The sequence below is a fragment of the Musca domestica genome, unplaced genomic scaffold, assembly GCF_030504385.1.
Source record: "Musca domestica strain aabys unplaced genomic scaffold, Musca_domestica.polishedcontigs.V.1.1 1, whole genome shotgun sequence".
NCBI classification, from domain to species: domain Eukaryota; kingdom Metazoa; phylum Arthropoda; class Insecta; order Diptera; family Muscidae; genus Musca; species Musca domestica.
Window position 1 is genome coordinate 45,195,613 of NW_026712114.1, and position 15,071 is coordinate 45,210,683.

General features: G+C 34.0%; 2 protein-coding genes across 7 annotated transcripts; one reads left to right on the forward strand and one right to left on the reverse strand.

Annotated features, from left to right (window-relative positions):
- Window positions 1-219: 219 nt before the first annotated feature.
- On the reverse strand, window positions 220-4,266 carry LOC101895001 (ribonucleoprotein RB97D). 4 transcript variants are annotated; one of them, XM_011297038.3, is made up of 5 exons: window positions 4,106-4,266; window positions 3,098-3,339; window positions 2,744-2,991; window positions 2,086-2,684; window positions 220-396 (listed from the first exon to the last, which is right to left on the reverse strand). In XM_011297038.3, exons 1-4 carry the CDS (start codon window positions 4,133-4,135, stop codon window positions 2,092-2,094), a joined length of 1,113 nt encoding a protein of 370 aa, XP_011295340.1. In that variant the 5' UTR covers window positions 4,136-4,266; the 3' UTR covers window positions 220-396; window positions 2,086-2,091. The 4 variants fall into 4 exon arrangements, with proteins under 4 accessions (XP_011295340.1, XP_005190457.1, XP_019894783.1 ...); XM_005190400.4 differs by lacking the exon at window positions 220-396 and adding an exon at window positions 1,032-1,362; XM_020039224.2 differs by lacking the exons at window positions 220-396; window positions 4,106-4,266 and adding exons at window positions 1,032-1,362; window positions 3,748-4,078.
- A 3,010-nt stretch (window positions 4,267-7,276) lies between these two features.
- LOC101894622 (heterogeneous nuclear ribonucleoprotein A1) lies at window positions 7,277-11,660 on the forward strand. Of its 3 annotated transcripts, none has more exons than XM_005190399.4 (5): window positions 7,277-7,463; window positions 7,593-8,070; window positions 8,336-8,866; window positions 9,685-9,779; window positions 11,377-11,660. In XM_005190399.4, exons 1-4 carry the CDS (start codon window positions 7,419-7,421, stop codon window positions 9,774-9,776), a joined length of 1,146 nt encoding a protein of 381 aa, XP_005190456.1. In that variant the 5' UTR covers window positions 7,277-7,418; the 3' UTR covers window positions 9,777-9,779; window positions 11,377-11,660. The 3 variants fall into 3 exon arrangements, with proteins under 3 accessions (XP_005190456.1, XP_005190455.1, XP_005190454.1); XM_005190398.4 differs by lacking the exon at window positions 11,377-11,660 and adding an exon at window positions 10,055-11,229; XM_005190397.4 differs by lacking the exon at window positions 11,377-11,660 and adding an exon at window positions 10,036-11,229 and having other exon boundaries at window positions 7,278-7,463.
- The last annotated feature ends 3,411 nt before the right edge of the window (window positions 11,661-15,071 follow it).

A 15,071-nucleotide genomic window follows, 5' to 3' on the forward strand; every position in this document is an offset into this window, starting at 1 on the left:
AAATTTACAGTGCCTTACAACGTTATAAGTGAGGGGGTTTCATTTTCATTTTTTGCTGATTTTTATTTCAGTCTCCCTCTTCTTTGTAAATTATGTTTTCAGATCTCGTGATAATCATTTTTTACAGAACCTCTAACCTCTGGAGTCGAAACAGGACCTCATATTGCTCAATTATGTCACCCTTTTCGCAATGAAAACAACTCATAATTTTCTTTTTATAATTATGGAGTATTTTTATTAGAAATGTTGCTGTAAAAGATAAAAAACAAATAATGTAACGTTACTTACATCGATACAGTACTCCATTATCACAGATATTTATATCACATATATATTTAGCCTTCACATGTATTTAGAATACATGAAAGCATCTTCACAATCAATCATATGTTTGAGCTTAAAAAGAATATTGAAAAAATAAATCTTCAAAATATATTTAATGAGGTCTTAACTACATAGATATGGAAAAACAAAATTAATACCTTTTAAAAAAGGTATCATAAAACAACAGTTTACAAAACTTTACCATACTATTGCTAAACTATCATGCATTTATTATAAATGTGTCGGTATAAAAGCCGATGTTTATTAAAAGAGGAAATTGTTGGTGGGTTAATATTTTAAAAAAATATTTTGCGTTCAATCAGCTCTGTAAAAAACAAACACAGTACTTTTTTGCAAAGTATTGAAAGGTGCCCTCTTAATTATCAATTAAAGAACGCGTGCTGTGCTATGCACAAGCTATTCACTACGAAATTAGTAAAAAGCTGAAATAATTAGTTTAAAAATGCAAATTTTTTGATTGTGTTGCAAAAACATTAAAGTTTTTTCATAGTACATAGAACGTTAAGATAAGTAATGGTATACTATACAAAATTTAATGTTGAAAGACAATTATGTAATATTCTAAATGTTCTTCATGTTAATACGAATATATTCGTATACCAGTGACATAAACATGAAGAACAATGAAGGTATACCTATTAATTTAAATACAATCAAGCATAACATTAAAATAAAAGTGTCATATATTATTTTTTGTTTTAATATAATATAAATTTATATATTTAATAATCTTATTTAGATACAAGAAACTGTTCAAAAATGATTTTTTTTTCTCTTAAAGATAGTTAATGTTGGCATCCAATTGCTCAAGAATTTTGATAAACACGTCTTGGCGCGTAGAACGATCTCTCGAGGTAATAATATTCATTAATTTTAACGCCAACTGTTGTCATCAAGGGTGGCTGCTGCTTGTTGTTAGGGTTAACATCACATGTTTTCATTAGAACTTCATTACATAATCTTAATTAGGTTGTACATAAGGAAAATACATATTAAAGATATCTGAGAAAGGACTTCCTATACGAAATAAAGAGAAGTGTAAATAGTAAATACTTATTGTATATAATCCTTCTTTATAGTTCGTAGAGTTATGTGTTGATACCAAAATATATAATATCATACATTTTCTGTTAACAATGTAATGAACTAAACACTGGGGGAAATTAGTCTAGACCCCACTTCTGCTGTTTTTGGTACTTGTATTTAAAAACGCATATTATAGGCATAAAGTAAGACTACATAGTGTTTCTTGTGAAGAAAACTTAATTGACTATTTGGAGCAGTAAGAAATGAAGTACAAAACATTTTTTTAAATAAATGTCGGTAAAATTGCGGAAAAGAATATAATTAAACACTTTGAAATGCCTAAACACTACTTATTGTGAGGAAAAGATGTGTATTATAGAAGGGTTGTTATTTATATTTCGGGTGAAGCTTTAAAAAAAATTAAAAAAAAAATATTTTTTTTTTTTCTTGATAGAAATTTTTAAATAATAAATATTGGCCCAAATTCTTTCTGATTGAACTGAAACCCAAAATACAAATAGCAACATGAATCATAGGAATTAAATATTAATCTTTAATACTAGCTTAAAGCAGATTTTAAACAAGGAAAAACATAAATTAATGGGATAGACACAAAAATGAAGCCAGCAGTTTAGTTTAAAAAAATTATCTAAAATGGTAAACACAGCAAACGAACGAACCACATTTAAAAAATAAAAAATATTCAACACTTACCATGATTTAAACAGTATACGGATTCATACGATTCCCTTGCAAACTATTGTTTTTTTGGGGGCCGCCATTATAGGATTGCTGATAATTGCCAAATTGTTGTGTAGTAGGAGGTATTGCTGCCGGTGTTGCTGAATTCCAGCCATTTGTGGCGGGCGGTGTATTATAGTTTATTGGGGCGGGTGGTGCTGGAGTACCATTCCACGTATTAGTAGTTGGAGCACTGTAGTTTCCTTGACTCCACGAAGTAGGAGCAGTAGCATATCCGTTCCATGACTGTTGTGGGGCAGCTGCTTGTACTGGAGGAGGCGCATAGGCACCATATCCTGCAGGTGGTTGAGTATATGAACTGTTTGCCGTTGGTGCAGGAGGATAGCCCCAATTTGCATACGTTTGTGGTGGAGGCGGATAACTATAAGCTGTTTGAGGATAGGTTGAGGGGGGATATGTTCCGACAGCTGCAGGATCTCCAACTGGAGCTGGAACTGTTCCATTGCCGTTTTGTTGTTGCTGTTGAAGTGCCAATCTTCTTGCCTGTACCTGTTTATAGTTTGATTTCTTCACATCTACCAACATGTACTTAATAGTATGGGTTTTCCTTACTAACATAATAAAAATTGGTTACCGACTATGGGCTTTTGACAATAGTTATAGTACTTACGCACAACCTTATCCACAGCATCATAATCATCAAATTCTACGAAAGCGAACCCCCTCTTACGCCCGGTGTTTTTGTCGACAAGAATGTTTATTGATACAACTTTACCAAATTGTTGGAAATACTCTCGAAGAGCTTCTTCGTCATGGTAATCTTTTAGACCTCCAACAAAGACTTTTCTTACAGAACCATTAGCCTCATTTTTTGCAGCTTCTGCGGAACGTGGTAGTGCCCGTTTTGTATCAATCGTTCTAGAATATGTAAATGGGGAACAATAAAACAAAACAATAAATTATATCCTAAATATACAATTTTCCACTTTAGAGGATGTTACAAAATTAGTTCTTTTGCACTCACCTTCCATCAACAACATGTGGCCTAGCTGCTTGGGCCTTATCAACACTTTCAGAAGATTTGAACGTTATAAATCCAAAACCTCTTGAGCGCTTTGTTGCTGTATCCCGCATAATAATTATATCTTCTATTTCACCAAACTGATAGAAAAAGTTTCGAATCATATCTTCATTTGTATTTGGCGTTAAGCCACCTAGGAACATTTTACGTAGGTGATCATCCGTTTGGACAGCAGAAGAATTAGTCTGAAAAAAGGCAAAAAAAAAAAAAAAATTATTTGCAACATTGGGAACCACTCTATTAAACTCTCGGATTTTTTTTTTAATTTTTCGAGTGGTAGGTATTTGCACCGGGAAAGCATTTTTTTCTTGGGGGCCGGACCCGAATATGTGTGATCCAAGCGGTCTTTGACCCGGAACTACTGAACAAATATGGACAATACAGGTATCATCATCATTTGAAAGCTAATGAAAATACTTATTTTCCTATATTGTCTATTATCGCTTTAGTATGTCCGGATTTAACCAAGGGCTTGGACCCGGACTTTTGGGTCAGATATCCGGGCCCGTTCCCCAAGAAAAAATACTTTCTCGGAATCAGGGAACAAAGACCATTGAATTACTCAACTCAAAGGGACTCCCATATTATGGTACCGTTTAACAGTTCGACGAATTGTGGGCGTAAAGTAAGGAACTCTAATTCTTGCTCTCTTTGAAAGATTTAATGGAGAAATGGGCCAAACCATGTGGACACAGTTTTCTCCAATTCTATTCTACATTTTCACGAACGTATGACACCTTTCTTATTGGAAATCCAAACCGCGTTCACCTTTGTGTGTACCGATGTAAAAGTTGTATCTTTGTATAGACTAGACGTGTACACACAAGGTACGTATGTATGCAGTTTGACTATTTTACAGCCAGTTTCTTTCTAAACAACAACCAATTTCTTTCTAACATGCTTTCGTCATCAAGTTTCTTATTTTTTTAAACAGTTGTTTACATGAAATACCTCATTTTTTTCCTGACTTTCATAAGACATATTTATAGTTGATTTTTTTAACTTTTTATAATAGAAAAATTAAACTTAATTATGTCCGAGATAATAAAACCAGTAGAAAATGGTCAAATAACTTTGTAAGATACACCAACTTAAATTAGAGACAGGTGGGTCGACTTCCAATTAATCGAATAATCGACTTCTAGTAGGGATATGTAGGTCAACTTCCGATTAATTTTCAAACTTCAAGAAGTTCAAGAAGGACCATCGCACTCAGCACGCGCCACCCAAGAATGGTTACAAAATGAGATCCTTCTCTTCATTTCCAGCGCACAATGGCCACCAAAATCTCCGGATACTAATCCGTTTGACTATTGTGTCTGGAGTATTTTGGAAAGAAAGGTTGGCACCATGGTAGAAGAATTACATAATAAAGGCCAGCATAAGACGAATTGTATGAATTATGCTCTTTTCGACACACTGACTTTGTCGATTCAATCATGCACTATGTATTTGATAGGCAATGACAACCAACAACATCCCCCATTTTGATTCATGTGTGCCATTGTCTAAGGCATGGTAGAAGAATATAGGTAGACGCGTCGACACAGCTGCTGGGACAATGAACTGTCAAACCAATTTTGGAATTGAAAATGTTGAATGAAAAATTATTTAAATTTGTAAAAATTGTTGAAAAACGTGAATTATAGTAGCCTGACTGACGTAGCATAAGAAAACATATAAAAATCTACTTATATTTGAAAAAACATTTAAATCTTTTTGGCATATCAATGCTCCCAAGCGTTGATGCATCTACCTGTATTCTTCTGCCATGGTTTAAGGTTCGATCGTGGCATGGCTGACTCGAATATTTGCATGGTGTTCTCCGTAAATGCAGGGTGTCGGCGATGACATCGAATCATGTCATAGTCAAATTATGTGTCATTTGTGTACGTGTGGTTAAATTGAGATAGTGTGTGTGTGTGTGTTACTTTCGACGGTGAGGATGTGTGTAACAAACACAGCGTAAATATAAAATGGAATACCAAACCAATGATTAAAAAATATTCTTATTATTATTATTATTAGATGAGGGCAGATATGACTCTCATTCAATATCAAAATATGCATGGACATCAACAAAAAAATGAATAAAAAATGGAAAATATACTGGACAATCCCAGTTTATTGGTGTCTATCATAAATGTTTGGTCATAAAATAATAAGAAAGTATTGTTTGCCTATTTTTTACCTACATATAGTGTTCTCTTAAAATTGCAGTATGTGGGCAGAGATATGACTTTCATTCAATAACAGAATTTTTACGGAATAGAACAGTGGAAGTATATAGTGTATATATAAATTAAAGTAACACTCATTTTCAATTACACCTCAGTACTGGAGGCAAAAACCGTGTTTTTAACCGTTAAAAACCGTCATTAACCGCGATGTATGAACATTTTGGGTGAACCATTACCATTACCGTTGCCAATTGTTTCTTTTTTGTTGTTATTTTTTTGGTAGAACATTTTTGTATGACACACTATTCAACATCCCCTTTTATTGGTCTGACCGACATGACCGACATAGAGTATTTGATTGGATGTCACGTACTGTTATGCGTTTGATCCAACAGGGCATAACATGACGAGCGTTTTCTCTCCATGGCATAAATAAAGAAAATTATCACATTTGCAGCCCTTTAAACGCTTAGGAACATTGATATGTCAAAATTTTTGAAATGTTTTTAAAAGATAAGTGGCTTTTTCTATGTTTTCTTAAAATGCGCAAGTCGTTGTTGTAATGATATTTATTTCTCAAAAAATTGTACAAATTTCAATAATTTGTCATTCATTATTTTCAATTCCAAAATTGTTTTGACTGTTCATTGTCCCAGCAGCTGTGTCGATGCGACCACCTGTATTCTTCTACCATGGTTGGCACTGAAAAAAACCAAAGTGTCCATCACCTCATCTTCTTCATTTTACCATGTTTTAACTCCTAGATATTGGAAATTTTACATTACATAATGTATAGCTTCCTTAAGCTACTTGATTACCAAACATACATTGATTTAAAAACATACATTTTGACAACCAAACAAAGGCAATGGAAATATAAGTTTTCGAGAGAAAGATATTGAGAAGGTGTTTGGAAAAAACACGATAATCCCACAAAAATGCACTCCAACAGTTTCATATATATAAGCTGGAAATACATAAAGCGCTTATCTGGCTGGCTTAAGTCATCGCCTGGCTTCTTCGTAAATGAACAAAGGAGTTTTAGGTTGATCTAGTTCGATTTTGGCCCTAGGCTCCTTTGTTCATTTCCGAAGAAGCCATCCGATGACTTAAGCCAGCCAAATATGCTTTTTATGTATTTCCAGCTTTAAACTTCAAAGACTCTTCGTCGATAAACTTGGCAGCCATGAAAATTCCATAATAAGAGACATATATGAGTGTGAAAAGCATTTGATCCAATGTACCTTACATGGTAGAAAAATACAGGTAGATGCATAAACGCTTGGGAACATTGATATGTCAAAATATTTTAAATGTCTTTTCAAATATAAGTAGATTTTTATATGTTTTCTCATACGACGTCATTCGGAGGTTATTATAATACGCGTTTTTTTTAACAATTTTTACAAATTTAAATAATTTTTCATTCAACATTTTCAATTTCAAAATTGGTTTGACAGTTCATTGTCCCAGCAGCTGTGTTGACGCGTCTACCTATATTCTTCTACCATGGTACCTTACCTGTCGCTTGTTGGTAATCTCAACGAAAAATCCAATATTGCACCGGAAAGAACGATGCCTCAATTTTACACTGTATCCACCCCTGGAATACATCGTGGCTAGAATTAACTGCTCATTCTTACCGAAAAAAAACATAAAAAAAACGAGTAAAATAAAAATCCTACGCTGATTTATTAAAACTTACCTAAATTAAGCATACCTTAAGAAGCGGTTAATTTATTTAAAAAAATCCTACGCTAAAGTATTAAAACTTAATTATATTAAGCTTATCTTAAGAAGCGGTTCTGACGTATAAATAGCGTATAGCAGTAAATGGCTTGCGTCCCTCTTATACGTTATGCGTGATTTTAGTGAACTATCTCGTGTACTCGAATACCAATGTAAAACTTGGCAGCATTTTACTCTCATTTCCGCTTCTGTCATCGGCATGTAGGTGTAGACATTTTTCTTCTGAATCATTTCAAGTTAAAAAGTTGAACGGGAAACTTCTGGTTGCGCGTCCTCTTTCGTGGTATTTTTGTATTTATCAAGTGTGTTTTAATTTATAAAGCCGGAAAATAAAAATGACTAACCAAAACGGAAATCAGCAAAATGGCGACAACAACGATGTAAGTATGCGTATTTTTATTTTTCTCATTTGTAATGTCTAGAACATTCGAAGAAGACGATTATCCGCCATTTTGTTTTTTTTTTCGTGATTATTGATGCGATAACGAAATTTGTTTCCATTTTATTAGGACCAAATCACCGAGCCCGAGCAATTCCGCAAGTTGTTCATTGGCGGTTTGGATTACCGTACAACCGACGACGGTCTAAAATCTCATTTTGAGAAATGGGGACGTGTGGTCGATGTTGTTGTTATGAAGGATCCCCGCACCAAGAAATCACGTGGCTTTGGCTTTATTACTTACTCAAAGTCATCAATGGTCGATGATGCCCAAAATGCACGTCCACACAAAATTGATGGACGCGTTGTTGAACCAAAGCGTGCTGTGCCACGTCAAGATATTGATAATCCTAATGCTGGAGCCACGGTAAAGAAAGTTTTCGTTGGTGGTCTTAAAGATGAGCACGATGAACAATGTTTACGTGACTATTTCAACAAATATGGAAACATTGTCGAAGTCAATGTAGTTATGGACAAGGAAACCGGCAAGAAGCGTGGGTTTGCCTTTGTTGAATATGACGACTACGATCCCGTTGACAAGATTGTATGTAAGTAGATACTTGCTTTCTTTTCTAGTATTCTAGTGACATTTATGTACAGTCCCAGCTCCGCATATGTTTATTTGATGACATTGTGCGGCGTTTCATTGGCTGTTAGACCAAATTAACGTAGATTATATCTTTGTTAGGTCATTCCAAAAATAATTATCTGATGAAAAAGTCTGCGTTACACTCTTACACAAAATTTCTTATAATCTTTTTAAAATATCTGAGGTTTTATGTTAATTTTTTTGTATATTTCTATTTATTGCAGTACAAAAAGCTCACACTATTAAAAACAAAACTCTGGATGTGAAAAAAGCATTGCCAAAGAATGATATGTCAGGTCCACAAGGCGGTAATATGGGACGCGGCGGTAACATGGGCCGTGGTGGTAATATGGGTCGTGGCGGTAATATGGGCCGTGGCGGTAACATGGGACGTGGTGGTAATATGGGAAATCAAAATGGAATGGGTGGCGGCGGCAGCGGCGGTTGGGGTGGTAATGGAAACTGGGGTGGAAACTTTAATAATGGTGGTGGTTTCAATAACGGCCCCGGCGGTAACGGTGGTGGTTGGGGTGGAAATAATATGGGTCCTTGGGATAATAACGGCGGCGGTGGTTGGAACAACGGTGGCAACTTTGGCGGTCCAAACAATGGTGGCAATAGTGGTAACTGGGGTAACGATGATTTTGGGGGCGGCTATCAACAAAGTTATGGTGGTGGCCCACAACGTGGTGGAAACTTTGGAAACAATCGTATGCAGCCTTACGGCGGCAAAAATAATTTCGGAAGCAATATGGGTAAGTTTCCTTCTGTAAATAAACATATAAGTTCTGTAATAGAAGAGAATTGCAAATACATAATCGCAGTTCCCTGACCCAATTGTCAAATGTATTGCATATTTGAACAATTCCATTTTAAAGCTGCGAGAATAAATACTACAGCGTCGGCTTTTGCTATGTTATGCGGATTATATTACAGTATTCGTTATAACACGCAGCCTCGCTACATTTTAATTTATTTATTTTTTTTTAATTTATTATTAATTTATGGCAAATTAACCGGTGGTTGCAAATTATCTTCTGAATAATAATCCCGTTATATAACAATTTCCATCCGTTTTTACACGAAATGTTTAATTGGCAGCACAGTTCCCTGACACAATTGTCAAATGTAAATCCTATTTGAATAATTCCTTCAAAAACTGTCAGAGTAAATGTTTCTGCGTCGGCTTTTGCTATGTTATGTGAATTAATATATGTGTTCATTGTAACACGCAGCCTCGCAACAAGTTCCGGTGTATACACACTTGGTATTCCCATTATTTTGCTTTGACGAGATGTACTTGTTTTGTGGATTTCCACAACACCCATTTGAATATGTTCGCAACTACACACCACCACAGTCCCAGCTCCGGGTAAAATTCTCAATAATTATATCCGGCGTTTCATGACTGTAATAAAAAACCCTGCATCTATTATATTAGTGTTAATTTATACAATTTTTATAAATTGATGAAAATGTATTTGCTACAAGCTTTTCTTAAAAACGTTACATTTAAAGAAAAATATATACATAGAAATGTCGATATAATTAAATTATTTTTAATTAATTGCAGGAAACCAAGGAAATTTCGGTAACAATCCCGGATTTAACAATGGACCCATGGGAGTAGGCGGTGGAAATGCCGGCAATAATAGAAGATATTAAAATGTAAGTACCGAAACATATATACATAACATATTTCTGTTTCAACGAAGAGATTTAAACAAATTATAGATGAACGTTGTTTGTGGCTAGGGTGATGTTTTTAAACAAAATGCTAGCTTTAGCTTCCTTATTATTTTAAGAATTTTGTTTTATTTTTAGACTCTTTTTGGTTTTCAATAGTTATCTAAAATTTCTAGATGCAACAATTAATCAATCATGAAACAATGATTAATATTTTTATTCTAACATATTTTTATAGGTGTTTTAAAAATTTCCAGGTCCAATAACAGTGTATAAAAATCCATTCAGAATGCAAACCATACAGTTACAGTTTTACAACAGTTACAAAATACAAAAATAGTGTAAGGATCATTCTTATCAATTATACACGTCCTCCTTCTCTAAGCCATCAATATATTCTTGAACATAAGAGATGAAGAGTTTTCTAATCGCATAGAAATGTATACCAGAAAAGTGAAGAGAAAGGTGAAGGAGGAGGGATTATTTGAGAAAAATAACAGGAGTATAAGAAGTTATATAGTGTGGACAAAGCTAAGAGGAAGATGAAGAGGAGAAGTAAACGGCAGCGCAATGACATCTAACTACTATGGAGAAAAATTATGATTAAGAATTGTTCTTCTATAAGAGAGGAGATAATCCCTTCAATAAAAGAATTAGCTGATAGTAGTATATGGAAGACAGTGATTACATATGAATATTTCTTTGAGAAGAGATGAATACAGATCATTAGAGCTAACGTAATTATATCTGTATATGCAGAAGAGTATAGTACTGTAAGTCATCTTTAGCTGTACGTTTTTTTCTTCGAAGGAACTTTGTCCAGTATACTACCATGATTATCAAAAAAAAAGGATTTTTATTACATAAAATAGATAAGACTTCCCCCCTAATTGGAAAATGTCAACCAACAACATTTTAGAGTATTCGCACGACGCATGTAATTTGTTCGTATGTGCTTCATATTAAGTCATAAGAAAAAATATAATTTGAGGCAATTTCTCTGCCTCTGTAGTAGATTTTAAGCAGTCTCATTAAAGCATAGCCATTAAGTTTTTTAGACTTACAAAATTTGTGGCAATTCTTATTTTAAATTATATAATTACAAAACTAGAAATAGAAAGAACAAGATCAACTTTTGAAGAAGGCTATCAGAGATCCTAATTAATTTCCTATGCATTCAACTCTGTGTATTAGTGAACTCCAATTAGCTAATTATATGTGTGTTAGTATTTGACGAAGAAATTCTAATGTAAACAACAATTAAATATTGTTGTGTGTTTCTTTTTTACAATGCTATAAAGTTTAATATTGTGTAAGACTTCTAATACAAGATTTGACTTCAGATTTTTAGCCACATTATATTTAAAAGAAAAAGAAGAGAACAAATATATGTACATATTTATTTACATTACGAAAAAATGTAACAAACATATTTAGATCATAATGAGTTTGATTTTCCTTTTGATAAGTTTATAGAGTTTTAGATCAGATACGAAGATGTCTTATATCAGTCCATATTATTTTTTAAACAAATTTTCATTTTGTGTTTTGCTTATTAATATTATTTTTGTGTTCCAAGAACTGGGATTGGGAATTGGAATACATTCCAGTTGGCTTGCTGTCTGTTCTATAAAGACTGCGTGAGGAGAAAAATCACATCTCACTGGTAAGTAAATAATATCACATTTAATTTAGGACTAACCTTTACCAGAGGTGGAGTGGAAATCCTATGTGAAATCAAAGGTCCGGTTTCTCAATTGATCGCCAAATCGTCAAAAGTCAATGACATTTTTTTCTGTATATGAATATTTTTTAATATTTATTTATAATTTCACAATAAAAATTGAATGAATATTAAACATATATTCCATTTTTTTTTTCACGAGTTTAGCACTCGGTCAGGCATTAAGGTAAGTTTTCCCTGATTCAGATTAGGTAAATTTGTTGCCGAAAAAGTCAATTTTCTGTTCAACAAAAATGTCGATCATAAAATTTTAAGTTCTCATAGACAGGAATTATTATTTGTAATAAAAAAAGGGAAGAGAGAAATTCCTTACGGAATTGTTATCCATAATTGGACTGTATGTATAAATACACTTTTTGTTGGGAATAGACCCAACCCGATAGACGACGACATCGACATGGACCTTATCGATCTCGATAATTAAAACCAATCGATGTCGTCACATCTATAAGACCAGCACTCCTCTTAAAGCTTAAAAAGGTGGATCGCCAGATCATAAAAAATTGTGAATTTTTATATAAAATAAATACACTTGAAGCTTTTAATTTCAAAAGTATTATTTTTTTTTTTTGGGTTATTAAAGGTCTAGGAACAATTTTAGTTTAGTAAAAACTCTTCGATTTTTTCGAAATTTTTTCCAGAGGTAGGTATTTTTACCCTGATCCCAGGAAACTATTTTTTCTTGGGGGACGGACCTGGGACCTCAGATTTTTGACCCGAAAGTCCGGGTCCAAGACCCCGACTAAAATTTCAAAATTTCCCAATAGAGACAATACAGATATCGTTGGAAAGCTTACGAAAATACCTATGATGGGGTAAGATGTTACGGTTCGGAAGTTATAGTCAAATTATCGATTTTTTGGACCCGGATTTTTTATGAAACCCTCAAAAAGTCAAAAAAGGGCCCATTATGGGGGTCAATAAAATTGTTTCCAAATTATAGCTACAATGCTACAATTTGTGCTAATACCTTTTTCGGGTCCAGAGATATGGGTCTTTCCATCCGCATAACCCGATTCTAACCAGTTCATTAAAATGATTTTTTCAATAAAAAAAGGGTTTATTTCGCGTAGCAGTCGTCGGAATAACAAAAGTTTTCTAAATTTGGCACTTTGTAAATAGCCGGCCTTCGGCAGGGGCTTGAAATTTTCTCCTCTGGGTATGTCCGACACCGGCTAACGCGATCAAAATGTTTTTAAATTCGGCACTTTTTGTAAATAGCCGGCCTTCGGCCGGGGCTTGAGATTTTCTCCTCTGAGTATGTCCGACACCGGCTAACGCGAACAAAATGTTTTTAAATTGGGCACTTTTTGTAAATAGCCGACCTTGGCCGGGGCTTGAGATTTTCTCCTCTGGGTATGTCCTACACCGGCTAACGCGAACCAAACTTTTCTAAATTTGACACATTTTGTAAATAGCCGGCCTTCGGATTTTCTCCTCTGAGTATGTCCAACACCGGCTATCGCAAACCAAAGATTTCTGAATTTGATGCTTACGCAAAATATACCTTTTTTATTGAAAACAAAATTTTAATGAACTGGTTAGGGTCGGGTTATGCGGATGGAAAGACCCATATCTCTGGACTCAGTAAAGGTATTAGCACAAATTGTAGCATTTTGGATAGGTATTTATAGGTATAGGTATTTTCATAAGCTTTCCAACGATATCTATATTGTCTATATCGGGTAATTGGATCCGGGTCTAGTCGGGGTCTTGAACCCCGATTTCGGGTCAAAAATCTGAGGTCCCAGGTCCATCCCCCAAGAAAAAAATAGTTTCCCGGGATCAGGGTAAAATACCTACTACTGGAAAAAATTGAAGAGTTTTTACTAAACTAGAGTTAAGCCAAGGTCTATAACTAAACATTTCGTCAGGAGCTATATTGGTCTCGCGAGCAAATTGCTTTGTGAACTAAAAATATTTGTAAAAATTGTTCAAAAATTTACAGGCCTGGCGTAAAACAGAACGTATCCGCATTTCACACGTACATACATTTCACATGAAAAAAAATACATTCAGTGCATCAATGAACATCCAAAAGCCATGAAAATCGTGCATTAAAGAACACACATATTTGTTTATTCCTTTCATACCATAATACTAAAGCCTCCAAGCCAATGAGCAGTATTAATAATCAAATTATGTTCCTAAGAAGTGAATACTAACTTAAAAATAATTATAACTAAGTCAATATATATATGGGTGGGAGTGTGCGATGGTCCCTTGTGGGACTTTCTCAACCGTTTGAAAAAAATCGTTAATTATAAATGCATCATTCTACAACTGGATGAAGTCATCTGGAGATCGCCACTCGGTGGTTTCTTGACTGAAAGATGGGTGACTGGTTGTATCAATCTCAATTTATAATAAATTGTCAAAAATACTTCGATATTTATCATGGCAAGGCAAAGAGAGTTCCATGGGATGTCTGTGTGTTCACAAATACAAATGCATAAATTGTCTTGAATCTTTTCGTCAAAATTACCGAACACACCAAAAATACAATACAGCTTGAGAATAATATTATAAAAATATAATTTTTTAACAATGCTTGAGAAACACTTATGTTCCACAAACAAAGCTCAAATAAGGGAGAAGAAAGGGTCAGGGTATCAAGGCCACATGAGGCAGTTACTACTGGGATGTCCATCAAGAAAAAAACGTGTCAAATGATTAAAAATTAAAAAAATTAATATTTTATACTATTACAAAAATAAGCTTAATGTAATATTATTTTCGTAAGCTTATTCTACAATTTCAAGTATAAGCTTATAAATAAGGGTTCCATTTCGTTACTTGTTACACAAACATTGTTCAATGTTTTCTCAAGATTTTCTCGAGCTTAAGGCTTATGTTAATAAGCTTATTGTAATATTATTCTCAAGCCGTTTTGGTATGTTGGGTATTTGGTAGAATATTTAGTTTAATTCGAGCAGTCGATGGAAAATATGCTCTCGGTGACAATTTAAGTGTTAGAGCGTTACCTGACTTTCGACGTACTCGGTCGACGTTTTTCACAAGTAAAACACATGTATTTACATGAGGGTGGCCCAAATACGCGTTGAGTGATTAGACCATGGTAGAAGAATATAGGTAGATGCATCAACATTCGCGAACATTGATGTGTCAATTTCAATTCCAAAATTGGTTTGACAGCTCAATGTACCAGCAGCTGTGTTGATGCGCCTACCCGTATCATTTTATCATGGATTAGACCTACAGCTAACAACTATACATTCAGGGGAATGATATGAAAGCATTTTAAATAAATAATTGAGAAACTATTCTTTATTGGCCTTGCCGTGATATAAATGCAACATAACTAACTTTGAAAAAATTGCAAGTATAGACGTCTACCTGTTTGGCTTGTAATGTCAGAATTACTATTAAAACTACAAACAACTTGTTGCATCCATTTTGAATAAATAATTGAAAATCGCGAAAACTGAATCAACGATTAAAATATCTTTTCAAAATCATGTTCTATATATCTCTAACGGTTTATTTCGCTAAAAAAACTAGAGTTTAAA

Bases quoted from the DNA above. Each gene is read 5' to 3' on its own strand.
- LOC101895001 (XM_011297038.3), bottom strand. From the start codon at position 4,135: ATGTCTTATGAAAGTCAGGAAAAAAATGAG. The intron at 2,992-3,097 runs GTGAGTGCAAAA...TACATATTCTAG, and splicing joins CCACATGTTGTTGATGGAAG to AACGATTGATACAAAACGGG. The intron at 2,685-2,743 runs GTAAGTACTATA...TTATTATGTTAG, and splicing joins TGCTGTGGATAAGGTTGTGC to TAAGGAAAACCCATACTATT.
- LOC101894622 (XM_005190399.4), top strand. From the start codon at position 7,419: ATGACTAACCAAAACGGAAATCAGCAAAATGGCGACAACAACGAT. The intron at 8,071-8,335 runs GTAAGTAGATAC...TATTTATTGCAG, and splicing joins TCCCGTTGACAAGATTGTAT to TACAAAAAGCTCACACTATT. The intron at 8,867-9,684 runs GTAAGTTTCCTT...AATTAATTGCAG, and splicing joins TAATTTCGGAAGCAATATGG to GAAACCAAGGAAATTTCGGT.